The 27715-nt window shown below is 39.5% G+C and overlaps 1 protein-coding gene across 3 annotated transcripts; it reads right to left on the bottom strand.

The window, feature by feature from the left end:
• Positions 1-2186: 2186 nt before the first annotated feature.
• LOC146486347 (uncharacterized) lies at positions 2187-27715 on the bottom strand. 3 transcript variants are annotated; one of them, XM_085100279.1, is made up of 20 exons: positions 27602-27715; positions 17567-17935; positions 16643-17032; positions 16295-16330; positions 15273-15635; positions 14373-14762; positions 14025-14060; positions 12961-13323; positions 12075-12464; positions 11746-11781; positions 10656-11018; positions 9774-10163; positions 9409-9444; positions 8309-8671; positions 7404-7793; positions 6948-7004; positions 6043-6105; positions 3880-4462; positions 3289-3614; positions 2187-2816 (listed from the first exon to the last, which is right to left on the bottom strand). In XM_085100279.1, the coding sequence occupies exons 1-20, from the start codon at positions 27690-27692 to the stop codon at positions 2680-2682; spliced, it is 5172 nt and encodes a 1723-aa protein (XP_084956405.1). In that variant the 5' UTR covers positions 27693-27715; the 3' UTR covers positions 2187-2679. The 3 variants fall into 3 exon arrangements, with proteins under 3 accessions (XP_084956405.1, XP_084956396.1, XP_084956413.1); XM_085100270.1 differs by lacking the exon at positions 27602-27715 and adding an exon at positions 22034-22187; XM_085100287.1 differs by lacking the exons at positions 9774-10163; positions 10656-11018; positions 11746-11781; positions 27602-27715 and adding an exon at positions 22034-22187.

The raw sequence follows: 27715 nt of genomic DNA, 5'->3' as shown, positions 1-27715 counted from the left end.
ATCGCACATTTGGAGAAGAAGAACCTGCGCACTGAATTGGTTACATGGTTAACAGCGTACAGGTCTACCCCGCAGGTCACAACCGGGGCCACACCCTTCTCTTTGATGTTTGGAAGAGAGATGCGGTCCAAACTACCGGAACTGAGAAGAGAGACGGTGGACGTTTCACGGGAAGAAACACGCGACAAAGACTGGTCGAGCAAGACATATGCGGACGACAAGAGAGGCGCCGTCCCTAAGTCAATCAGAGTCGGCGATGCAGTGCTTCTAAAAGCAGAAAAATCGAACAAGTTGTCAAGCAATTTTCATCCAAGCCCATTTAAGGTCGTTCAGAAGACCGGAAGTGAGGTAACTGTCAGGAATGACGTAGGAGTGGAGTTCAAGCGCAACACAGCGTTTGTAAAGAAATACAATGTACCGGAGGGTTCGTCTGCGTCCGTAACCAGTGATGGCGGTTGTTCAGCTGATCGTGAAGGAGATGGACAGGAGCCAGGGCCAGCAGAAACAGCTGATCGTGAGGGAGACAGTCAGGATCCAGAGCCAGCAGAAAGAGACAACGGACGAGATGAAGGACAAAATGGACCTAAACTGCCAGAACCGGAAGTCCGCCCGAGTGTTGTTCGTAGGTCTACTCGCCAAGTCCAAAGACCTTCGCGGTTCAATGACTTTGTTTTATCGTTAAGGAATTAGTTTGCGGTTCAAGGACAATGTTATGCCATTAACTGTTTATTCCGCTTATATCGTGACTGCTAAGCTAGATTTTGTTTTGTTTTGTTTGCTTGTAACGAATCTAATTATAAGGCGTTCGTTTTTTTTGTTTAGCCCTGATACGTAGCGTTGATTAGGTTTCGTTTAAGAAAAGGAGGGATGTAGTGTTCAAGCATGATTATGCACCATTTGTCCAATCAGGATAAAGCTATTATGATTGTAATATATTCATAAGCGAGGTGCGAGTTAACGGTCGGGGGGTTGTCATGTAATGTTCTGTGTGTGCGGATGAATTAAAATACTGATCTTAGATGCTGGCGGTCCGTTTTCATTTAAGAACTTGTACCAGCGTTCTACAAAAACGGTTGCGCTACAGTTCTTTTATTTTCCTTTTTTACAGCCCTATATATGTCAAAGGGGTACCATTTGGGAATTAAATATTGGTATATAAAGGGTATTGAGGGGATGTAACTCTTGGCGGAGTCAGTCCTTGTATGAAACTTTATTCAATATCCCACCCTCGGGAAAACAGCGCTCCTTTTCAGTTTAAAAGGGCTATATCACCTGCTTTTAGTACATTCAACTCTCACTATAAAGAATACCTTCAGGATCCTACAATTTGGTGTCCGTTACAGTGGAAGTCCGTTATAGCTAGAGTCATTTTCAGTAATTCTTGTTCCGGGACTTCAACTGCGCATGCTGTCCGTTCGAACGGCCGGCGAGTCCGTAATAGCGAGGTGTCCACAAGGTAAGAGTTCACTGTGTTATATAAAAACGCTAAAGGACATACTGAAGCCAAAGGAGATTTGTTTTTGCTTAAAACTACGGTAATATTTTGTCTTTCGTACATCGGTAAAGTATGATTGTCGATCAGGATGAGTGTAGTCCACGGAGAGTGACTCTGGTGACATTGGATCTCTGGTTCCTGACCTGATTGGTAAACCAAGACATAATATCATAATCGGTTATCGGTCGCCAGTCAGTTACTTGTAGTAGGCCAAATGACTGACTTTATATGATATGACTTCTGGGTTCAAACCATTTGCAAAATATAAATGTTTTGGCAATGGATCAAAACATGGAATCACGAACGCGAATATTGCTGAGGGACCTAAATATCCCCAGGGCATGGACTCTCATTTTTGAAACCGTCTTTGCTTCACTTTTCTGGTATGACTAGGAAATGTGTTTTTGCAAGAAACTTAGTGTCTATTCGATGATTCAACCCCCTTTCCGTAACGACGGCGTATTGTCTAAGCCAAACTAACAGTTAACGTATCAGCTTCGAAAGGACCGCCCTTGGTTTCTGCATAACGTTTTGTGATAATGATCTCATTGATCCTGTTCGAGTTCCGACATTATTGATTTCTAGTGGTAAGCTTCACATCGACTATGTCTATAAGGTGGAGAGCTACTGCTGGTCCCGAGGGTGTCCGTCCGTATTTGCTAAAACAAGAATTAACAGTATTAAACATTGGTACGTGAACTTGATTCTTATTCGAACTAAAAAAACGTACGTACAATTTTAAAGAGGAAAACGGAATTTGATTTCATTTCCTAACAGGGGTTAGCAATCAAAGCTACACAAAACACATAAAACACAAGTACATGAAAACAACATTGAAAATTGCTTTGAAAATGTTTCATTGTCATTGCCGTTCGCTTTTTTAGTTAGACAGATGAGAAATGCGGTCAAATAAAGTCTTCTACTACTATTACTACGTGTTTAAATACAGTTTAATTTTAAGGTAGCTTGTGTACCAGGTTCTAAGACTATGAGGAACGCAAACATAAATATGGAAATTGATGATCCGGAATTCGCTCCAAGTTTACTTTTGTTTTTCAATATCTTAAATATTAGAACTTGAAACGAACTAATATCGAGGTTGGTTTCTAAAACGTTACAAAGGAAAGGGGAATAGCTTAGTAAAAAAAAAAAAGAAACATTCCACTCGTAAAGAAATTACGCAACTACTCAGCAGGGACGGCCAGTGCTCGATACACTCGTTTTCCATTTCGCTTCCTTTTGTCGTATATGAAGTAGGAGAGCGCCAAAATGCAGACCGCTATAACCCCCGCCAAGGCAATCGTGGCAGAACGGCCCAAATCTGTAAAATAAATGAACTATTCAGCGTAATGATCCTCACGTTACTGACAGGAAGTTACAAGGCATTTTGGGTAGGTCAGGTATCCGATAGCAAATGAAACAAAGCTTAATGAATGGCTGGCCCAAAGGGAAACAAAACTCACTGTTATTCTCTTGACGCGGCTTGGCACACAAATTTCAAGGTGCACGACCTGATCACGAGCGGGTCGAAAGTTCAAGTTGTTTCCCTAGGGTGACCCATGGCACGTGACACGTTCTCCTCCACTCGGAAAACGTATTTGAGTTGGGAGGTATAACAATACGTATTATAATATATCTCGCGTATTTTTCAGATAGTGAAACTCGCAAACGACGCCCATTTTTGTGCACGAATGACGCCATTTTTGCAGTCACTTCCTTGCGTGTTTAATGATTGAAAAGACCATGGTTAAAGTTTTTTTATTTGCTAAATTTGACGGTGGTTTTTTACTTACCAGCGCTCTTCTCCATTTCACGCAATTCTTTCTTTGTTTCCTGTGGTTGCACTTCCTCGTCTTCGTCGTTTCGCATAAACGGTCCCTCAGCCAAAGGAATTTCCTCGTCTGTGGTTTCTCTAGGAGCCATGGCGGATCTCTTGGCTCGCTTTGAGATACAGCCTTGCGCGCAGCGCGAGTTAGGATCTGCTGCGTTACATATTTTCACCCGGCAATGCATGTAGACAAACTGATGTACACCAATGAACTTGAAGGCTTCCAGGCTAAACTTCTGAGTGCGTTTGTCCGCTGTTGGAATGAAGTTGACGGTGTCATCTTCTTCACATCTGAAGAGGAAAAAAGGAATTTCTAAGTCAAAGCCGAACTTAAAAATTTGTCCTACCTACACTGGAATTCAAAGTAAGAAAGAGAAATTTCTAAGGTGATCTGAAAGAAACATATGATAGCGGTTCCGCTGCCAAGCGGCGCGCAAAATATTCATAAAGTGAACCTACTTGCAGATCAAAGATAACAAAGAAGAGCTTCCTCTTCAATTAAAAAAAACTAACAGTAGCTCACAAAACATTGTATAAAAAGTGTTGTTTGCCTTACCCGTCTTTGATGAATGTGTATTTCGGGCCAGGCTTGTTGGGATTAGGATCCGGTGTAGCAAAGCACTCTTCTGCTAAGATAGCCAAACGTCTGTCGTCTGTATCCGCACTGACTTGTACATACAGTATTTTCCTCAGTGGTACCCTTACCGGGAATTCTGCTTTCTTGTAAGGCGAGAGATACCTGTTGTCTGGGAAAACGTTCATTTCCAGCACGAATTTTCCAAGTCCGCGCTTGGAGAAAATGATTTTCTTGCTTTCCACTTGAAGGCCCACGGATGACACGATTCCATTGTTTGAGTAGAAGCAGGTGAAGGGGATTTCCACCTCTCGAACACGTGTGATTATCTGATTACCCTCGAGGGGAATTTCTAGCACATTGTTCAGGTAAGAGACGTAATTGCTGGTGTGTCTGCTCACTGTTTGGCAATCCGTCAGCTTTGTGTGAAGAATAAAATGTGTTCTAGTCTCTCGGGCTCCACATCTAACATCATTGAGTCGAAGATGTTCTTTGTCCAGACCAGGAAGAACGTCCTTGGGGATGCTGATCCACATCTCGTTCTGGCCACATGTTAGGTTAACCTCTAGAAGTTGTATGGAAGAAAAAGTGTTAAAAGGAGTGCGCCAAGAATTTTCACTGGTAGTATCACAAGTAGTGAGCAGTCTAGTGATGTGTTTAATCTGTACTGGGAGATTTTGTTGTTACAATACACAGGTGATGTCCATAATGCCCATTTAATAAGGATAAACTACCAGCATTTATGCATTCTCTTGAAAGGCTTGTTTGATGCATCGCTTGCGAAACACTGATAATGGAGAGAACGTTTGAAGGAAAACGACAACAAATATCATTTTGGCAAACTAACTGACGAAGGGCGAACATTACAAACAAATGTCGCCATAGGTGGTTTGCAACCAATCCCTGGAGATGCAAAAAGACAACAGTATGGCGGCCATGTTGGACGACAAAACGAAAGGTTCTGTCATCCAGCATGGCTGCCACACCATTATCTTTTGGATCTCCAGAGATTGGCTGCAAACCACCTATACTGAATGATAAGACTAAACGCAAGACCCTAACCGACAAACAGGTTTCTCAGAGAACACCAATAAAGACACTGCAACATCGCCAGGATGTCAATAACATAAGGCCTGTAGCTTTCAAAATCTCGTAACGTTATATCTTTGGCATTGGACCGTCCCCATAAAATTTTCATTTTCTCTTGGCCTCTCTCGAGTTCTCTGTCATGGGATTGGGTTGGTTGGTTAAAGAAACAACAAGAAGAAGAACATAATTGATTGAATAATGCACACATTGCAGCGAATTTACGTGTCTAAAAAGATGAAAAAGTAGATAATTACAATAAAAGTATAAAATATCATTAAAAAAAGTTTCCATTGTACACAAACAATCTTTAATCGACCTGTCCTACATGTAGGAGTATCAAAACGAGGGTAACATTAGCAATTGATAGGTAATTCCAAGAGAGCCTTGATTTAATTTCCTCGAGCATGTCATTTTACTGGGAGCCACTATCAATGTATAGGGCTCAAAGACATTGATGTGATGTTTCATTTTCGGCCATTTTAGTGCGGTTTTCATTTGAGTGTCGTAAAACCAAAACCAAAGTAATTACTCTGGCAAATCCTGACAGATGTAAACAACACAACGAGCCAATCAGAATTCGAAGCAAAGACATGTTACTGGCGCCAAGCACGGGAAAACGCGTGCAGAGAAAACACGATTGGGTTTGGTTTGGATTCTCATTGGTTGATAAAGTGGCGCGAGTTTTGTTAACCAATCACAGCGTGTAGTAATGCAAAACCAAAGCAAATGCGAAATTACTTTCGACACTCAATTGAAAACCACTCTATCAGCCTGGGCCCAGTTGTTCAAAGCCCGATTAAGCTAATCCTGGGTTAACGAGAATTTTGATCCGAGTTTAATTATTAATCAATAAGTATTTTTCCAAAAGGTTTTTGCCTTTCAGTTTTGACTTAAACTTTTCCTTACCTTTAGCTAAAAATCTGCTTTTAAAAACATTTTTACGAGCCAGATACAAACCTCGGTTAAGTTTTAATCGGGTATTAGCGTTAATCGCCTTTCGAACAACTGGGCCCTGGGGCTTTGTTACTTGATAGAACAGCATTGATATAGTCTTACCTTGCGGCCCAGGCGGCGCAGTGGGTCCAGTGGGACCAGTGGGTCCAGTGGGCCCAGCGGTAACTAAAAAAACAACAACAACAAACAGCAGAATTATGCGGCAAGTTGGGAGACACCAAGGTTACGGTTAGGTCTATCGATAATTTTCCCGAAGGAAAAGACATGTTCTAAGACTTTTGAATTTGTTGCGTTAGCTATAGATAACAAGCATATGAAACATTATAGTAGAAAAGACAACAGCACAGCCTCGATTCCTATGAAAATACGCTGAATGTAAAGGTGACGGATAATGGCCGAAAAAAAAGAAAAGAAAAAGATTGACAAAGTAAAAATGCGCGGTGACCAACTGAGATCTTTCTTCGGATATCTCTGCAGTTCTCTCGCGAATTGCCGTTTTATTAATACTTCCCCTTATGAATGTTTTGTCACGTTTACAAGCTCTTCCCATCGCCAGCTTCTACAACTATGTCTTGCGAGTAAGCCTCGTGTTCTCTTTTATTTCATTAATTTTTAACAACAGAGAAAACGAGAGCAACTTCATCAGCCACGATTTACGAAACAGTCCGGCTAAAAACAAACGGATTCAAGCCAATGAAAGCTTAATTTCAATGTTACCTGAACGAAATTTGCTAAGACTGGTCAAAGTTGATCTAGCTATGTACCACAATTTTTCAAAGGTCATATTTAACTGAAAAATACAAGGACAACTTTAACGAGCGATTCCTAGCCCGGTGTATTGCCGTCAGTTCTCTCAGGAATGTGAGACTACTCTCTCTATTTGAGAAACGGATCAAAACGTTTTGCGTTATCTTAAATTTGCCTGGTTTGCACTGGATTAAGCCTTAAAATGTTTCTTTTAGTATCGTGAAAATCGAGACAAAATATCTTTTGGAAATTACATTTACCTGATTCTTGGGGTGTGGATGGCAGCGCTGTGGATGGCAACTTAGTAGTTGACGGTGCTGCAAGTATGAAATGACAAAGTGCAAATTAAGATAAATGACAGACTCACGCGTGCGTGCTATTTAAGACATCAGCATACCACTTCAAAAAGAAAAAAAAAATTAAAAATAAGCAAGCAATACCAGAGGAATGGGTTGGTAATCAGTGATTGTATATTATATTAGCTCAAGCCCTCCTCGGTGCAAAAGCCTTCAAAACTAAGATAACATTTCTCAACAGATTTTAAAACCCTCACAAATGTGAGACCAGATTGAAGAACTTAAGAAAAGAAAACATAACAAAATTCAGGCTTGCTATGAACAGGATTAAAGTCCATTACCTCTATCAACTGAGCTGCCAATTCTATCGGTACAATGCTACTCAGCAACGCAAACAATTCTTTTTTTTTTTTTACTCACCTGCATTGTTACCGCAGTATCGCAAGGAACACACAGGAGGCTTTTGTAACTCGTACACGTAATAAGCACCGCAGTTTCGAATCTTAATGTTGTTTCTCCACAAACAGCATTTGTTGGACCAGTGATAGCAAACTCGACGTGTCACTACACCTTCCAGAAGTTTTGGGTGTGTGCCGTTAAGCCAACCTGGAGCATGAGTACCGCAGCGTCTCATGGGAACACATTTCTCTGGAATCTGGTCACCACTAGCTCCAGTCATACGATACCAGCCTGGTGACACGATGTTATCAGGTGCTCTTCCGTCGCATTTGACATTGCTTTGGTCTGAGTTGCTCTGTGCACGGTCAGCTTGATTAAGTGCCTTATAGGTCTTACATTCACTTGCCTCTCCTACAAGGATACACAATATCGCAAGTGCTTGGCATTAGAGATCAGCCACGTTAAACTCAGTACAAAGTAAGTTAAGAAGTTATCATCTGTTCAGGAATTCAAGAGACTGAGGCTGGGACAGTTTTCCAAGGAGTCGTTAAAGAGATCCACCAATAAGGTTGGTTGATCAATTAAAAGATTACTCGGAACCAGCTGGACTGAGCTATTGTCCTTAGCAATACACCACCATTCATTACATTCGCAAGCTCTAGCTCACTTATGCTATCATCTAAGAAAAAGGGTAACTTGAAAAAATACTTTGTAGTAATAAATCCGTCGCCTTCATGTTACTAATACTTAAAGTCAAAAATAGAAACATTAAGTGCCAAAAAAGAAGTGGACTTCCGCAATTGTGAAAAATGCAATAATTAACATATAGCCTTAACCTTGTGCTATTGAGTTAAACTAAGTGACCCTTGCAAAATTGGTCTCGGGAAGCCTTGTGCGCTTTTAAAGCAACAGAAATTCTTACTCACCACAGTAACGAAGCCAGCACACAGGCGGTTTTTGCAGCTCGTAGACGTAAAAGGCTCGGCAGTTTTTCACTCTGATGTTGTTCTTCCAGTTACAGCAGCTGCTTGACCAGTGATAACAAACTTGGCGAGTCACTATACCTTCCGCCACAGTAGGATGACTTCCATTAAGCCATCCTGGAGCATGCGTACCACAGCGATTCTTCAGTGGGCATGAGGTTGGCATCTTGTCACCAGCACCAGCAGTGAAGCGATACCAGCCTGGGTTGAGATCATTCCTGTCACACTTTAGTGGGCTTTGAGCAGTGTTTCCCACAAGACGACTGGGCGAATTGAGAAGCTTGTAACCGCTGCATGGGTCAGATGCTATAATGGAACAGTGTTCAGTGTAAGAGAAGTAATTAAAAATGCTAGAAGGTTAATAAAGGTAAAGAAACTAAACAGAAAGTCCATGATAAAACGTCTCCTTTCAAAACAAGGTGGACGAACGATCTTTCTTCATTTGCTACGCAGGTTTATTTCAGCGACAAACCATAGATCTCTTTAAAATATTTTATCATAATAGAGGCTCAGCCTACACGACAATGCTTTTTTTGCCTGAATAATGTATTTTGAAGGTTTTTTGTCACATGGCAACAAAATATCCAGTGAAGCAAGTAGTAGTTATAAAGTATACTGGTTATGTAGATAAATGGAATAACAACTAATAACCTAAAATTGGATTACCACCGTTCTGAAGTTACTTCTCCATCATCAATTTAAAAAACATTGTAAGGCGGTAGGCAAGCCTGTTTAGTTTACCTTTTTCTTGACTTGTTTCTGATGCTATGACGACATATTTACTCTTTCATTTTTATATTCAAAGTTAAGAAACTAACCAGACTCAACAGTCAACCTCTCTTGTCAGAATATAAACAGACATGGTTACAACAGTAAACAAATTAGCAAATTAAATATTTCTGAAATGCCAAAAAAAAACCTCATTACTTCAGCGGTAAAAATATGCCACAGATCAGAGACCCGCTATTGTCGAAGGACCATATCACAAAATGAAACAGTCATACATTAGAAGGAAAGTGTTTGTGCTGTGGTCTGCTTCATACCTGGCGTGGTTGTTGGTGGTGGCAAGGTGCTTGGTGCTAAAAGAAAGAAAGAACCATGTAAGTTAGATATTGTTAGCGTATATCTAGGATACAAAATCTCAAGTCTTTTCATGTCAACACTTGAGTTTTAAAAATAAGCTTAGTTGACTTATTTACTTATTGCCAAGAGCATTGCTCACTTCTTTTTCTCTTATGTTCTGCGCCATAAACTCAGTAAATGTTTGACCACTTAAATACTCATTGGACAAGCACCAAAATTTGTTAAGTTTAACCATCTCTTTAAAGATGGAACAGTCTTTGAACTACAAATGGTCCAGCAGAACTAATACAACCAGCACCACATCAGAGATACAACTATTACTCACCTGCATTGTTACCACAGTATCGCAAGGAACACACAGGAGGCTTTTGTAACTCGTACACGTAATAAGCACCGCAGTTTCGAATCTTAACGTTGTTTTTCCAATTACAGCACTTGTTGGACCAGTGATAGCAAACTCGACGTGTCACTACACCTTCCAGAAGCCTTGGGTGTGTGCCGTTAAGCCAACCTGGAGCATGAGTACCGCAGCGTCTCATAGGAACACATTTCTCTGGAATCTGGTCACCACTAAATCCAGTCATACGATACCAGCCTGGTGACACGATGTTATCTGGTGCTCTTCCGTCGCATTTGACATTGCTTTGATCTGAGTTACTCTGTGCACGGTCAGCTTGATTAAGTGCCTTATAGGTCTTACATTCACTTGCCTCTCCTACAAAGACACAGAATCGCAAGTGCTTGGCATTAAAGATCAATTTCTTTAATTTCAGAACAAACAATTTTGGATAATTATCGTCTGTTAAGAAATTCAGGACACTGAAGCTGCGAAAGTATTCGAAGGAGTCGATAACGAGATCTACCAATTAAGATCAATTAAGAGATTGCTCGGAGACTGGAGTGAGCTATTGCCTTTAGCAACACACCACCATTCATTGAATACGCATGCTCTAGTTCACTTATGCTATCATCTAAGAAAAAGGGTAACTCGACAAAATAATTTGTAGTAATAAATCTGTCGTCTTCACGATACTAACTCTAAAAAAGAAACTGTTATAAAACGTATTTGGCAAGACATTAAGCCGACTTCAACAACTGGGAAAAATACGATGAGTAATATACTGAATAGTGATTCAGTTAACCTAAAGGACACTTTGTGTTAAGTTAAGCTTTATCCGTGTTTAAAGCAACAGAAGGTTATACTCACCGCAATAACGAAGCGAACACACTGGCGGTTTTTGCAGCTCGTAGACGAAGAAAGCTCCGCAGTTTTTCACTCTGATGTTGTTCTTCCAGTTACAGCAGCTGCTTGACCAGTGATAACAAACTTGGCGAGTCACTATACCTTCCACCACAGTAGGATGACTTCCATTGAGCCATCCTGGAGCATGCGTACCACAGCGATTCTTCAGTGGGCATGAGGTTGGCATCTTGTCACCAGCACCAGCAGTGAAGCGATACCAGCCTGGGTTGAGATCATTCTTGTCACATTTTAGTGGGCTTTGAGCAGTGTTTCCCACAAGACGACTTGGCGAATTGAGAAGATTGTAACTGCTGCATGGGTCAGATGCTATAATGGAACAGTGTTCAGTGTATGAGAAGTAATAAAAAATGCTAAAAGGTTAATAAATGTAAGGAACCTACACAGAAAGTCCATGATAAAACGCCTGCTTTTAGAAGAAGGTGGACGAAGGATCTTTCTTCATTCTCTACGATGTTTTATCAGAGTGACAAACCATACATCTCCTAACAATCTTTTTGTCATAAAACGGGCTCAGTCTACACAGTAAGGTTGTTTTTTTCTATTTGCCCAAATAATGCATTTGGAAGGTTCTCGTCACATAGGAACAAAATATCACGGTGACGCAAGTAGTACTTTTGAAGTTTACTGATCATGTAAATGAAATTGAATGTCAACTTAGAACCTAAAATCGGATCACCCAACGTTCTGATGTTACTTCTCCATCACCAATTCAAAAACATTGTAAAGCGGTAGGCAAGCCTGTTTCGTTTACCTTCAGATCTTCATTTGTTTATGATGCCATGACGACGTATTTACTTTTAAATTTTCATTCAAAGTTAAGATACTAATCAGACTATAAACATACATGGTTATCACAGTGAGCTTATCAGTAAAATTAGAAATTTCTGAAATGCCAAATAAAAAACCTCATTACTTCAGCGGTAAAAACATGCCACAGATCAGAGACCCGCTATATTGTCGAGGGACTATATCACAAAAAGACACTGTCATACTGATTACAGGGAAAGTGTTTGTGCTGTGGTCTGCTTCATACCTGGCGTGGTTGTTGGTGGTGGCAAGGTGGTTGGTGCTAAAAGAAAGAGAGAACCATGTAAGTTGTATATTGTTAGTGTATATCTAGGAAACAAAATCTCAAGTCTTTCATGTCATTACATGAGTTTTAAAAATGAGTTAAATCCTATTACTCATTGCTCACTTGTCTTTCTCTTCTATTCTGCGCCGTAAACTCAGTAATGTTTGACCACTTAAATATTCATTGGCCAGGAACGAAAATTTGTTGAGTTTAACCAGCTCTTTGAACTACAAGTGGTCCAGCAGCACTAAAACCCCCAGCACCACATCGGAGATACAACTATTACTCACCTGCATTGTTACCGCAGTATCGCAAGGAACACACAGGAGGCTTTTGTAACTCGTACACGTAATAAGCACCGCAGTTTCGAATCTTAATGTTGTTTTTCCACAAACAGCATTTGTTGGACCAGTGATAGCAAACTTGACGTGTCACTACACCTTCCAGAAGCGTTGGGTGTGTGCCGTTAAGCCAACCTGGAGCATGGGTACCGCAGCGTCTCATAGGAACACATTTGTTTGGAATCTGGTCACCACTGGCCCCTGTCATACGATACCAGCCTGGTGACAGGATGTTATCAGGTGCTCTTCCGTCGCATTTGACATTGCTTTGATCTGCGTTACTCTGTGCACGGTCAGCTTGATTTAGTGCCTTGTAGGTCTTACATTCACTGGCCTCTCCTACAAAGACACAAAATCGCACGGCTTAGCATTAGAGATCAATCACTTTAATTTCAGTACAAACAATTTTAGATAATTATCGTCTGTTCAGAAATTCAGGGCACTGAAGCTGGGACAGTAGTATTCGGAGGAGTCGATAAAGAGATCTACCAATAAGGTTTGTTGATTTATTAAGAGATTACTTGGAACCTGGACTGAGCTATTGTCCTTAGCAATACACCACCATTCATTGAATACGCATGCTCTAGTTCACTTATGCTATCATTTAAGAAAAAGGGTAACTCGACAAAATACTTTGTAGTAATAAATCTGTCGTCTTCATGCTATTAACACTGAAAAACAGGCTGTTAAATGGAGCAATTGGCAAGACATTAAGCCGACTTTAAAACCTGGGAAAAATGCAATGAGAAATATATTAAATAGTGATTCAGTTAACCTGAAGGACAATGAGTGTTAAGCTTTAAGCGTGTTTCAAGCAAAAGAAGTTCATACTCACCACAGTAACGAAGCGAACACACAGGCGGTTTTTGCAGCTCGTAGACGTAAAAGGCTCCGCAGTTTTTCACTCTGATGTTGTTCTTCCAGTTACAGCAGCTGCTTGACCAGTGATAACAAACTTGGCGAGTCACTATACCTTCCACCACAGTAGGATGACTTCCATTGAGCCATCCTGGAGCATGCGTACCACAGCGATTCTTCAGTGGGCATGAGGTTGGCATCTTGTCACCGGCACCAGCAGTGAAGCGATACCAGCCTGGGTTGAGATCATTCTTGTCACATTTTAGTGGGCTTTGACCAGTGTTTCCCACCAGACGACTTGGCGAATTGAGAAGCTTGTAACCGCTGCATTGGTCAGATGCTATAATGGAACAGTGTTCAGCGTCAGAGAAGTAATAAAAAATGCTACAAGGTTAGTACATGCAAAGAAACTACACAGAAAGACCATGATAAAACGTCTGCTTTCAAAACAAGGTGGACGAAGGATCTTTCTTCATTTGCTACGCAGTTTTATTTGAGTGACAAACCATACATCTCTTTAAATGTTTTATCATGATAGATGGTCATTCTACACAACAATGCTTTTTTTTGCCTGAATAATGCATTTGGGAGGTTTTTTTCACACGGCAACAAAATATCCAATGAAGCAAGTAGTACTTATAAAGTTTACTGATCATGTAGATAAATGGAACGACAACTAAGAACGTAAAAATTGGATCACCCAACGTTCTGATGTTACTTCTCCATCACCAATTTAAAAGACATTGTAAAGCAGTAGGGAAGACTCTTTTGTTTACCTTTTTCCTGACTTGTTTGTTTATGCCATGACGACGTATTTACTCTTACATTTTCATTCGAAGTTAAGAAATTAATCAGAGTAAAAACATACATGTTTACAAAAGTGAAGAAATTAGAAAATTAGACATTTCTGAAATGCCAAATAAAAAACTTCATTACTTCAGCGGTAAAAATATGCCCATTTCAGAGACCCCCTACATTGTCTAAGGACCATGTCACAAAATGAAACTGTCATACATTAGAAGGAAAGTGTTTGTGCTGTACCTGGCGTGACTGTTGGTGGTGGCAACGTGCTTGGTGCTAAAAGAAAGAGAGAACCAAATAAGTTATATATTGTTAGCGTATTTCTGGGATACAAAATCTCAAGTCTTTCATATCATCACTTGAGTTTTAAAAATGAGCTAAATCTTATTGCTCATTGTTCACTTGTCGTTCTCTTCTATGCTGCGCCGTAAGCTCAGTAAATGTTCCACCAGTTAAATACTCATTGGACAGGCACCAAAATTTGTTGAGTTTAACCAGCATACTAAAGATGGAACGGTCTTTGAACTACAAATGGTCCAGCGGCACTAATCCCCCAAACACCACATCAGAGATACAACTATTACTCACCTGCATTGTTACCGCAGTATCGCAAGGAACACACAGGAGGCTTTTGTAACTCGTACACGTAATAAGCACCGCAGTTTCGAATCTTAATGTTGTTTTTCCACAAACAGCACTTGTTGGACCAGTGATAGCAAACTCGACGTGTCACTACACCTTCCAGAAGCCTTGGGTGTGTGCCGTTAAGCCAACCTGGAGCATGAGTACCGCAGCGTCTCATAGGAACACATTTGTCTGGAATCTGGTCACCACTGGCCCCTGTCATACGATACCAGCCTGGTGACACGATGTTATCTGGTGCTCTTCCGTCGCATTTGACATTGCTTTGATCTGAGTTACTCTGTGCACGGTCAGCTTGATTAAGTGCCTTGTAGGTCTTACATTCACTGGCCTCTCCTACAAAGACACAGAATCGCAAGTGCTTAGCATTAGAGATCAATCACATTAATTTTAGAACAAACAATTTTAGATAATTATTGTCTGTTCAGAAATTCAGGGCACTGAAGCTGGGACAGTACTCGGAGGAGTCGATAGAGAGATCTACCAATAAGGTTTGTTGATCAATTAAACGATTACTTGGAACCTGGACTGAACTATTGTCCTTAGCAATACACCACCATTCATTACATTCGCAAGCTCTAGCTCACTTATGCTATCATCTAAGAAAAAGGGGAACTTGAAAAAATTCTTTGTAGTAATAAATCTGTCGCCTTCATGTTACTGATACTTAAAGTCAAAAATAGAAACATTAAGTGCCAAAAAAGAAGTGGACTTCCGCAATTGTGAAAAATGCAATAATTAACATATAGCCTGAACCTTGTGTTATTAAGTTAAACTAAGTGACACTCGGAAAATAGGTCTCAGGAAGCTTTTTCCGTTTTTAAAGTAACATAAATTCACACTCACCACAGTAACGAAGCCAGCACACAGGTGGTTTTTGCAGCTCGTAGACGTAAAAGGCTCGGCAGTTTTTCACTCTGATGTTGTTCTTCCAGTTACAGCAGCTGCTTGACCAGTGATAACAAACTTGGCGAGTCACTATACCTTCCGCCACAGTAGGATGACTTCCATTGAGCCATCCTGGAGCATGCGTACCACAGCGATTCTTCAGTGGGCATGAGGTTGGCATCTTGTCACCAGCACCAGCAGTGAAGCGATACCAGCCTGGGTTGAGATCATTCTTGTCACATTTTAGTGGGCTTTGAGCAGTGTTTCCCACAAGACGACTTGGCGAATTGAGAAGATTGTAACCGCTGCATGGGTCAGATGCTATAATGGAACAGTGTTCAGTGTAAAAGAAGTAATAAAAAATGCTACAAGGTTAGTACATGTAAAGAAACTACACAGAAAGACCATGATACGCAGTTTTATTTGAGTGACAAACCATAGACTCTCTTTAAAATATTTTGTCCTGATAGACGCCCAGTCTACACAACAATCCTTTTTTTTCCTGAATAATGCATTTGGAAGGTTTTTGTCATGTGGCAACAACATATCCAGTGAAGCAAGTAGTACTTATAAAGTATACTGATCATGTAGATAAACGGAATGAAAACTAATAACCTAAAATTGGATACCACCGTTTTGAAGTTACTTCTCCATCACCAATTTAAAAAACATTGTAAAGCGGTAGGCAAGACTGTTTAGTTTACCTTATCCTTGACTTGTTTATGATGCCATGACGACATATTTACTCTCACATTTTCATTCAAAGATAAGAAACTAATCAGACTATCAACAGACATGGTTAAAACAGTAAACAAATTAGCAAATTAGACATTTCTGAAATGCCAAACAAAAAACCCATTACTTCAGCGGTAAAAATATGCCAAAAATCAGAGTCCCGCTACAGTGTCGAGGAACCATATCGCGAAATGAAACAGTCATATATTAGAAGGAAAGTGTTTGTGCTGTGGTCAGCTTCATACCTGGCGTGGTTGTTGGTGGTGGCAAGGTGCTTGGTGCTAAAAGAAAGAGAGAACCATGTTAGTTGTACATTGTTAGCGTATATCTAGGATACAAAATCTCAAGTCTTTCATGTCATCACTTGAGCTTTAAAAATGAGCGAAATCTTATTGCTCATTGCTCACTTGTCGGTCTCTTCTATTCTGCCTCGTAAACTCAGTAAATGTTTGACCACTTAAATACTCATTGGACAGGCACCAAAATTTGTTGAGTTTAACCAGCTCTTTAAAGATGGAACAGTCTTTGAACTACAAATGGTCCAGCGGCACTAATCCTCCAAACACCACATCAGAGATACAACTATTACCCACCTGTATTGTTACCGCAGTATCGCAAGGAACATACAGGAGGCTTTTGTAACTCGTACACGTAATAAACTCCGCAGTTTCGAATCTTGATGTTGTTTTTCCACAAACAGCAGTTGTTGGACCAGTGATAGCAAACTCGACGTGTCACTACACCTTCCAGAAGCCTTGGGTGTGTGCCGTTAAGCCAACCTGGAGCATGAGTACCGCAGCGTCTCATGGGAACACATTTCTCTGGAATCTGGTCACCACTGGCCCCTGTCATACGATACCAGCCTGGTGACACGATGTTATCTGGTGCTCTTCCGTCGCATTTGACATTGCTTTGATCTGAGTTACTCTGTGCACGGTCAGCTTGATTAAGTGCCTTATAGGTCTTACATTCACTTGCCTCTCCTACAAAGACACAGAATCGCAAGTGCTTGGTATGAGAGATCAATCACTTTAATTTCAGTACAATCAATTTTAGATAATCATGCTCTGTTCAGAAATTCAGGACACTGAAGCTGCGACAGTATTCGAAGGAGTCGATAGAGAGATCTACCTACAAGGTTTGTTGTTTAATTAAGAGATTTCTCGTTACCTGGACTGAGCTATTGTCCTTAGCAATACACCACCATTCAGTGAATACGCATGCTCTTGTTTACCTATGCTATCATGTAAGAAAAGGGTAGCTGGACAAATTACTCTGTGGTTATAAATTCGTCGCCTTCATGTTACTAATACTTAAAGCTAAAAATAGAAACATTAAGTGCTAGGCAAAACATAAGTGGACTTCAAGAATTGTCAAAAATGCAATAACAAATTTTTATTTAATAATGGTAGACACTAAACCCTTAGCTTTTGCCATTTAGTTAAACTAAACGACACTTTCAAAATTGGTCTCGGGAAGCCTTGTGCGTTTTTAAGACAACATAAATTCACACTCACCACAGTAACGAAGCCAGCACACTGGCGGTTTTTGCAGCTCGTAGACGTAAAAGGCTCCGCAGTTTCTCACTCTGATGTTGTTCTTCCAGTTACAGCAGCTGCTTGACCAGTGATAACAAACTTGGCGAGTCACTATACCTTCTGCCACAGTAGGATGACTTCCATTGAGCCATCCTGGAGCATGCGTACCACAGCGATTCTTCAGTGGGCATGAGGTTGGCATCTTGTCACCAGCACCAGCAGTGAAGCGATACCAGCCTGGGTTGAGATCATTCTTGTCACATTTTAGTGGGCTTTGAGCAGTGTTTCCCACAAGACGACTGGACGAATTGAGAAGCTTGTAATTTCCACTTTGGCATGGGTCCAAGGCTGTGGAACAACAAACGTTTAAGGTCAAAAGGCGAGAAAGCAATGATTTAAAATGCCGAGAGTTGGTCCGGCATTAGCACCTCTTTCATCATACCTGCTTGCTCATTTTTTCGTTCATATTTGGTTTGCGTATAATCGCTGTTTATGAACTCGGAGTCTTTTGTTTATTGATAAATTTCTCCTCTTTGGGTTATAAATTTTCGCCCCAACGCTTTTCGCTGAAAACTTGGGGAGCGAAACAGAAAGGACTTGGAATTTGGATTGTCCGCTTTGGTTTGTGTTCCTTAGTTGGTTTTTGTGTGAGCGTAGTATGCACTTAGATTTATTATCTTGCCAAATAATTATTTTATGAAATAGACTGCAAACAGCAAATGCGCTAATTGGTTATATAGGTTATCTCATGGCGTTGCCTAGTTAGTGCGTTTGTTTCCGGTTTCCGCTTGCTTGCTTTTTCAAATTTTGTTTGCTCAATGCTAATTTGCGGCTATAAACAGACCGTTTCAGTTGTTTATAGCCAAAAGTTGTGGTTCTGGTACAGATTTGCATTCGGAAATTTTAAGCTGAAAAAATATAGCGGAGTAAGAAAAGTTAAATTGAATCGGCTCACGTGTTTCAGTTCTTTCTACGACCGCAGGAACTTTGTAAAAGATTCATCTTGTTGACAACGATGACATGAGTGCCTTACAGCTCAGCTCCTAGAATATTCCAGATCAACAATTTACAGCACCAAACCGGAAGTATTTAGCTACTTGTAACATGTAACACGTGTTTTTATTTCTGGTGGTGTACCTACGCAAGTTTCTATAGATCTCTCGGCTGGAGTCATATCAGCAAAATTCCGAGAAGAAATTTCAGAAAGAATGAATAAATTACGCCTTCACTGGTAATAGCAGATTAAGCTATATTAGGAAAGAAATGAATAACCATCTAACAAATCTTGAGCGTAAAGAGAATTGTGGGCTGTAAGTTTTGGTCATCACTGATCTCTTCAAAAGCAATGCTTAGCTAAGATATAGAAACGAAACGACTTCATGTAAAATTAAAACTTCGTGATCAGTAGCCTAATGTAAAGTAACGAGGGGTAAATACAAGTTAAAAATGAAAGCCATGTTTTTCATTGAATAATAGACTTTCTCGAAGTCGTTCGTTCGCTTCTCATTGAATGGACCTGGATCGCGCTTCGCGCCTCTAAGCAAGGTGCACGATCGCGCTTCGCGCTCTGTAAGCTCGACTTGTAAGCAAGTCCAATTGAATGAATGAGGAGAGGCCTGAAGCTGGAAAAGCTTGGATAAAAATAGCCGAGAAAAGGAGGCAAATTCAGCGAAATGGGGAAAAACTTTTCATATAAGCAAACTTATTTCCAACAACGCATGTTTGAATGGAAACAATCGTACCTAATTATTCCGCTCGGAAAAACATATCTTTAGTTTGCCTTCTTTTGGTAGAGGAATCTATGGGCCTGTAGAAGAAAAGTCTTTGGGAGAGAAAGCCACTTTCTTTCAATCGCGCGCAGAGCGTGCGCCGCAAAAGTTGCATTATTTGAAAACAATTAGAAAGAAATGCCGAATATTTTAGTGTCAAACAGGCTATAGAAATAGCTCTTCTGAAACTTTGTTCATTGCACTAAACCCAGCAAATTAAGAAGAGCGTTTAAAAAATTAAACATAAGGCAAAATCGCACCAAATTCATTCGATGTGAAGTTTAGGTCTCAATGGCTCTGATATGCTGTAATGTTACTGAAAGATTAGTTCCAGCAATGAATACAAGTTCCAGATTGGAGAGGTATTTTTTTTCCCGTGCAAATATACCACACTTTCCTCTCAAAACTAGTGGAAAACGACCCACTTCTGAAATTCTCCGTAAACCTCGTCTCTCTAATTAATTTCAGTTTATTTACGAAGCTAAATTGAGTGTGTACAGCAAACGATGGACTGACAAGGCTCGCTTCTCTTCAAGTGCCAAGGGCTTGCAAATAAGAGCAACCTTTTTATGTACCGTTAGACCTAAAGTTAAAATGTAATCCAAAAACAATAACCATACTCCAGCTACACTATATAAGGCATGATCTAAAGCCGCTTGTGTCCGCTCCGCACTTGTAGCTTAACGACCTGACCTAACTGCATTTTTTTTTCAAGTGGATCGAAGGAGAAGCTGTTTTCCTTAAAAGCAAGCGTGGTTTGTATTGCAAAAAATCAAAATATAAATAATATGAAGCAAATAGGTGGTCAAATAAACACATTTTTCATCATCACTTTTTTGTTTTCGTCGTAAAGCAAAACGCAGGTTAGATTTCTACAAAAGTGTTTAGAAACGGCCGCGTGATACAGGAAATTCTAGACAAAAGGTAAGCCACTCTGTTTTTCGTTTATTTTTCTGTTTTGGGTCACGTGACGCTGGGTGCAGTCTAATGACGTCAACATCTATGCGATACCTACGCCTAATGAGTATTGACCAAATTTAGTCAAATGTCAGCAAACCGTGTGTTGAGTTACAGCAAACTAATTTTTCCTTAGCAACCGGTCCCAAGGGATACGTCAATGGGCCCTTTTTCTTTTCGGTAATTTTACTGAAAAGAAGAAACTTCTTTTCGGAAGAGCATCACTCAGTCGAGCACAATAATAGCAGTGATGTAAGATGGCGCAGAAAATGATTGTAATGGTCACAAAGATACTAAAAGTAATGATCATTTTTAAAAATCATTACAATAATTCACAAAGTTATTAGCGTTTCATTGACTACTACGAATTTAACGTTTTCAAAACCAGACGGTAAGGTTTCAATAGTTCCTTTTACATTTGAAAAACAAAATATTGACGGCAGATTGATCCTAACGGCGGAGGTGACGAGCTTTATAAAATAAACAACAAAGGCTAGAATTACTGCAATATATTTATTTTAAAAAAACAAATTTTTGCCCGATAAATTTGTTTCTTTAAACAAATATATTTCAGTTATTCTAACCTTTGTTGTTTATTTTATCAAGCTCGTCACCTCCGCCGTTGGGATCAGTCTGCCGTCAATATTTTGTATTTGAAATAATCTGCTGATCCAGGTCTACAAGTGATCCAGCACCACTCATCGGTTCGGTCGCTGTGGAATTGCAGATTTTATTATATTTTTTACATTTGAACTGGTATTTTAAAAATTGTGGTTCTCCCGTTCCCCGGAAAAGTTGCACTCAAAAAGAAAGTATTCAACGCCTTGGTTGTTACGATAATATTTTAACTTAGGTTATTACAATAATAGCTTTCTGCCGTTGCCATGGAAATTAAGTATTAAACGAACGATTTCAGCCACTTTATATTTGCCAATTATCTCCCACGTGTATAGCACCATGATGTTTTATCCAGAAAGCGGAAAAAGTCGTGGGAATATGCATGAAAGATAACACTTCCAATGAAATTTACAAGCTGGTATTCGTAACTCGCCTTTCACATCTAAAAACAGTGTGTAGTAATAATATTAAGTAATTGACGATTTGGTCCAGGGACTACAAGTGAGAAATGTTTGTTTCAATGTGTGGTCCAATTTTGCAGCCAGTGTTGTTTAAAATTGATTACCTTATCAGATGCTCTTGGATGCTCGAAGAACACCCCCATAGTTACTTCGTAAAAGACCAAGCTTTACATCAAAGGAATTTAAAACACACTTTCTCCCGGGGAGGAAACAGCAAAATTTAAAACGAAAACGTGCCGTGTCCGGTGAATTAGAACTACTCGGAATGTCACAAAAATAAACTTTCAATTATGGTAAAACAGCAGAAAAGCAAGGAAGACTACACGAGACACACTCAGCAGTTTGTGATGACTGTAAATTTCTTTTACACCAAACCAATTAAGTGAGCGGGTTATATTGTTATTTAGTCACTGGAATCAAGCGTTTCGAATGTTTAGTAGCCAATCAATTAATTAATCAGTTAGACCTTTTTAAATTTTGTGAAAAAGAGCAGTTTTGGACGTTACTTGTTACTTTAAACAAACTATCCACTTGATTTTTACCGACAAAGCAGAATTTTAGAATCAACAAGCTATACGAGATTGTTTACACAAGTACATCATTTTTGCTTTGAGGAGTGAAGGTTCCAAGATATTTCTTACCTTTTTTGGAGAGCTCGGTTTTACTGGGCTCAGCAAAGTTCACCGCTGTTGCAAACAAAACGAGGCTGAAAATTAACGTGAGCTGCTTCATACTTCTACCTTCCAAAGCATGCAGCTTCGAATGGCATAGAAAAGAATTAAAGCAAATATGTTTTGTTTGAGCAAAGCGGAAAAAAAACGTTACGCTTGTGTTAGCATCATTTTCCGCTTTGCAAATCAGGGGTAAAAGAAATATGCTGGATTTATTCATATGCCGTCAGTGTTACTAAAAAAAAGCAGCCTTTGAAGAGAGTAAAGTTAGAGGAAGTAGTTTGATGAATGGACTGGTTAACACTCTTGATACGTTAAAAAGATTTAGCCATTTTTTTTAAATGCCCAACCACCCTACTGACTCGAAGCTGTTCCGAACTCTCGGGTAACGGTTTCTGTCGCAACAACTTCCGTTCTCACCGGCCGAAATCAGTCTGAAAATGTTTAAAATCAAATTTAAAGTCCTTTACACACTAAATGAGAGGTAAACATGCTCGGGTATAAATAGCTATGTAACATGCTTAAGAAGGAATATTCCCACATCAAATTTTAAACAAAGCACAGGGCAGAGGCGATTGTTTTTTTAAAAAAATGGAGCTTTTGAAGTAATCATAATCAGTGTATTTTCTTAATGAGTGAAGTGAACCAGTAAGTCTATTGTTTTACTACCGCTAGTAATTAGTGTTTGGCTGCTTGTGGTCCTTGCGTGCTATTGCCGACTTGATATTCTCTTTGAATACTTACAACAGATAATCAAAGCTCAAAAGTAAGAACGAGCTTTCAAATTCATTTTGCAATCATTAAAAAAAAAAAAACAGTTCAACGGGAAACTTGGCACCACGCGAAAGCTTTCATACGAATGGTCTCACTACGTGTTTACGTCCACAGACAAATTTTATTAATTTGAGTTGTCAGACGCACAATATATAAGCTGCACTTTGACTTTTGATTAGAGAATTCAAATGGTTTCGATGTTTTATTGTTAAAAAGCATTCAAAACGCCAAAAACATTGAGCGTGCTACACCGACATTAAGTTTACTTCAGGAAAGCAAATAAGAGTAAGTGAAAGAATCGCAATTTATCTTGAAGTGAGTTTAAAAAGATCTCGGGACGGAATGAAGCCCTCTTTACCCTATGTGTGTGTTCAATCGTTTAATCACAGTGGGGAACAATAGAACGTTTTACAATCCACGAAGAATCTTCTACCATCACTTAAATTTTCCACTCGCTTTCAGGATTGTATATGTAAGTGCATAAACTGGTGTTGTATAAAAGTAACATATCCGCTGTTGTACTTAACGAGTGTTAGCAACTCAGTCTTGATAGCACTCAAAACCCCGGCCACTGAATTATTACTGTAAGGATTAGAATTAGAAAGAAGTTGATAACTTTTTATTTTTCAATATTTTGTCATCGATGCGTAAATTTGTGGTCCGCTTTGTAGTTATTTCCCGCCAGAATATTCTGAGAGACGGAAAATGACATTGCCTCAGGAAAAAGAACCACTTTCATTCACCAACATAAGTAGCTACATACATTGTAGAGTACGTCAATGCATACCTCATTCATTGTGTAAATGTCAACTCAAGCAAAACATTTTACAAAAGGCTCTTTATTAGTGAATTCACACATGACGTTTTTGGCTAAAGCGTTCCACTTTGCACGAAACGTACCTGCCGTCATTTTTAGAATTACGAACGAATATGAAGTCTTGACCAGAAGGAATGGCCTTCAGTTCTAATAACGAGAGTTTGCAAATAACCGATATTTATAGAAAAACCTTTGACCTTATCAGTGATATCACAACAGACCAAACGAAAGCAAAGTAAACTCCCATTGTTTGTCCAAATGCGGAAAAAATTCCTGAAGTAACCGGTCTAACAGGCTGATCCGAAACTTGCACGACCCTGAAATAAACCAGCTGGACTAAGACACTTAAAAAAATACGTTAAGTAAGATTACTTAGATAAGATAAGATAAGAGAAGAGAAGACAAGACAAGAGAAGAGAAGAGAAGATTACTTAAAATACTACTGAAATACTTAAGTACTACACGAGGAGAAGGAAATTATAACATGCTTTGTGAATATTACTCAGTATGACTTTATTTTGATTCGAGTGTTGTGGCACGGTATCGTGGTATGAGCAGTACCTCAAGCATGCGCATAGCCACATCACCCGAGCAGTGGCAGTCATGGACAGCTGTTTCATCACCACGGCAGAGCCGTCAGGCAGCGAAATGGTTTTCGCGAAATCTTCTTGTTCAAAAAATAAAATCGCGACCATCGCCTACAAAGGAAAAGGTTGATTACTCCGGTTTCAACTTTTGTGTCCAAATACATTGTGTTAGACAGCTATCAATGATCTATCTACCCACTGAAAGCTACAAAACAAGCTACAGTTTGCGGGTATACCTAAGGTATCTAAAGATAAATGCTCTTAAAACGCACTGTTAAAAACAAATTCTATTAAAGCAAAACGTTCTTATTTTTGTTGACTCGATTTGTTGGCGTAAACTGAAATCGTACTGACCATGCAACGGCATGGAGCGAGTGCACGTTTTTCAACCTGTTAAGGAAAGGAATATTTGCATTTCGTTATGACAGGAAGTTTGTGGTATTCTGGCAGTATTCAAATTATCAAGATCAATGTATTTTGCCTGTAGGCGCACGATTAACGTCGTGCCCTCCAGCACGCCAAGCCCTGCCAGGAGCCTGGGCGCGGCTCTCGCTCCAGTCTCGTCACCAGTTTACTTTGCGTAAATTAAGTATGAGGTATGTAAGAAAAGAAGGTATCTTTGAACTCCATAGCGGTCCAAAGCTTACATCACAGCTAGTTTAACTTAGTTGTGCTAATATTTAAGATTTAGGCCTAATCACACGGCATGTCGTAAGATAGTCGTTGTACACTAACATTGAAAATGGCTGTAATCAACTCAAGAACTCAAAAACGTATGTTAGAAATTTTGTTTGAATTTACTTCGAGCGTTGGCACCAAAAACACCAAGTACAAAGAAACATCGAAGAAAAACTTCTCGTTTTCTTATTTTCTCTAAAGTGCTAAAGTGCTCAAATTGTAATCTGACTGTTGAACAAACGTCTCATATCCAACAATTATACAATGATCCAGTTTTTGATAATTTTGGTTATTCAAACTGACACTAAAAATACGTGACATTGCTAACGGTTTTTCCTTTGTAACAATATCAAAAATACATCAAAGGACGCTTAAAGTAGTGTTCTCTCTGAGTATTTCACTAAAAAGAAGGAAGCTCTGTATGAAAGAGTTTCACACAGTCGAGCACAATACTGTCCCATGCAATGATGTAAAATTCCATAAAAGATGTTGCGTAATGGTCACAAAGATACAAATGGTAACTGCTGTAATAACCATTTACAAACTTATCAACTTTTCGTTAGCTACTACGAATTACGACGACGGTTAGGGGAGTGCAATCGAGGAAATTGGCGTCCGCTTTTCCGCCTTCATCAGAGAGTGTACATTTTTGGGTTACTCAAACTGTGAAACTAAAAATAGTTGACATTGCTCACTGTAGTAACAGTCTCATCAACCAATATTGTTTTCCTAAGTAATTTCACTAAAAAGAAGGAAGCTCTGTTCGAATGAGCATCACTCAGTCGAGTACAATACTGTCCCAGTGATGTAAAATGCTGCAGAAAATGTTGTAATGGTCACAAAGATACAAATGGTAGCGATACTGTATTGCCAATTTACAAACTTGTTAGCGTTTCATTAGCTACAACGAATTTAACGTTTTTAAAAACAGACCAACCGCCTTCCTCACTTCTGCTTGACTGGTAAAGTGAATATTTACAGAGGTATAAAAGACAAGTCGGTTTCAGCAGTTCCTTTAACACTTGAACTGCATGATATTTTAAATTTTGGCTACAGCTACCATACCACCCCTACATAAACCGCATCAAATCCTGTTCCCTGGAAACCCTTTACAACTGATCTGAAGCTCAAGGCTTACTAGCAAGATTTGGTGATCTTTGACTGACTTCCATTGTGTTACTACTGACAATAATAGCTTAGGGTTCGATTGACCGTATTTCGGAATAAGAATAAGTAGAATAGCTGTTAGGGGTGCGTTTTTTTGGGAGAATCCAAAAACGGATTTGTGATCTCAGATCATGCGGATCATGGTGCATCAAAGGAACCGACGAATCCTATTTGTCGGTTCTTTTGATGCACCATGATCCGAATGATCTGAGATCACAAATCCGTTTTTAGATTCTTCCAAAACAACGCACCCTAGATTTCTCTTTTTAAGTTAATTTGGGAAGACATTTCTGAAAAACTTTGGCTGACAAGTGGTAATCTAGGAGCCATTTGTACTCCAGTAATTTCAAAAACGCCTTATGAGGGATTTTTTTGCCATCATTGAATGTATTCCTATTCCAGAATAGGGTCAATCGAACACACCCTTAATTAGGTTATTACAATAATACCTGTTTGCCGTTGTCAGGGAGATTAAACGAACGATTTTAGCCACTTTACATTTGCAAATTATATCCCACGTGTATAGCACTTTAATCAGTTTTATCCAGAATGCGGAAAAAAGCCTTCGAATACGCATGAAAGGTAGCACGATCCCATGAAATTTCTCCACGAAAAATAGCCTTTGTCTCCCTTTTAAAGGTAAATTAAAGGTTGCCTTTTGGCGATGCTAATGGCATTGTCCCTTCATTCGGTTATTTTCTTAGACTGGCTAATACTTCCAGCTAAATACTGCTAATGTCAATGACAGCTTATATTTTAAGCTTGATTTCTGGTAACTTAAACAAACTCGCTCTCGTAACTTCCATATATATCACATCTGTGAACCGAGTGGCAGTAAGGTCTAGAAACTAACGAATTGGTACAAGTGAGAAATGCTTGTTTCAATCTGAAGTCAAATTTTGTTACCAGCTTTGTTTAAAAGGTACAAACGTTATATATTCTTATCAAATGCTAATTATTTCATGGAATTCAAACCTCTTGGATAAGAAACGCCCTCATGGTTATTGCGTAAAAGATTAAGCTTTACATCAAAGGCATTTAAACACATTTTCTTTTAAAAGGAAGACAACGAATGGGCAAACAAAAACGTACTGTCCGGTAAACTTAAAACTAATGTCACATAAATCAACCTTGGTAACTGAAACAGCGCGAGGAACGGAAGGAAGACTACAAGAAACACAGTTAGTTTGCGGATGAATGTAAATTTCTGGCACCAAACCAAGTGAGGTTATATTGGTATTTGCCAGAATCAAAAGCTTCGAATGCAGTTTAGTGGCCAACCAATTAATCTTAGACCTTCGGTGCAAAGAACAGTTTTGGAAGTCACTTGCCTATAAACAAACTATCCACTTAGTTTTTGCCGACAACTACAGCATGTGAGAGTCACACGCCGAGTATTTATGGCTACGAGCTCTACGGAGATTATTTGCTCAAGTGGCTAATTTTTCTTTAAGGAGTAAGAGCTGCAGTTTTGAAAAAAAAATACCTGTTAGGTGGTTCCAAGATACATCTTACCTTTCTTGGAGAGCTCGGTTTTACTGGGCTCAGCGAAGTTGACCGCCACTGCGAACAAAACGAGGCTGAAAATTAACGTAAGGTGCTGCATGCTTCTACCTTCCAAAGCATACA

Source organism: Pavona decussata, unplaced genomic scaffold, assembly GCF_977016875.1.
Source record: "Pavona decussata unplaced genomic scaffold, jaPavDecu1.1 SCAFFOLD_21, whole genome shotgun sequence".
In the NCBI taxonomy this organism is placed as follows: Eukaryota; Metazoa; Cnidaria; class Anthozoa; order Scleractinia; family Agariciidae; genus Pavona; species Pavona decussata.
This window is presented reverse-complemented; position numbering and strand designations above follow the sequence as displayed.

Excerpts from the sequence above, each read along its gene's own strand:
- LOC146486347 (XM_085100279.1), bottom strand. The coding sequence starts at position 27,692 with ATGCAGCACCTTACGTTAATTTTCAGCCTCGTTTTGTTCGCAGTGGCG. Across the intron at positions 15,636-16,294 it reads ACCACCAACAACCACGCCAG|CATCTGACCCATGCAGCGGT; the intron begins GTATGAAGCTGA and ends GTTCCATTATAG. Across the intron at positions 7,005-7,403 it reads ATACTGCGGTAACAATGCAG|CACCGTCAACTACTAAGTTG; the intron begins GTGAGTAAAAAA and ends TCATACTTGCAG.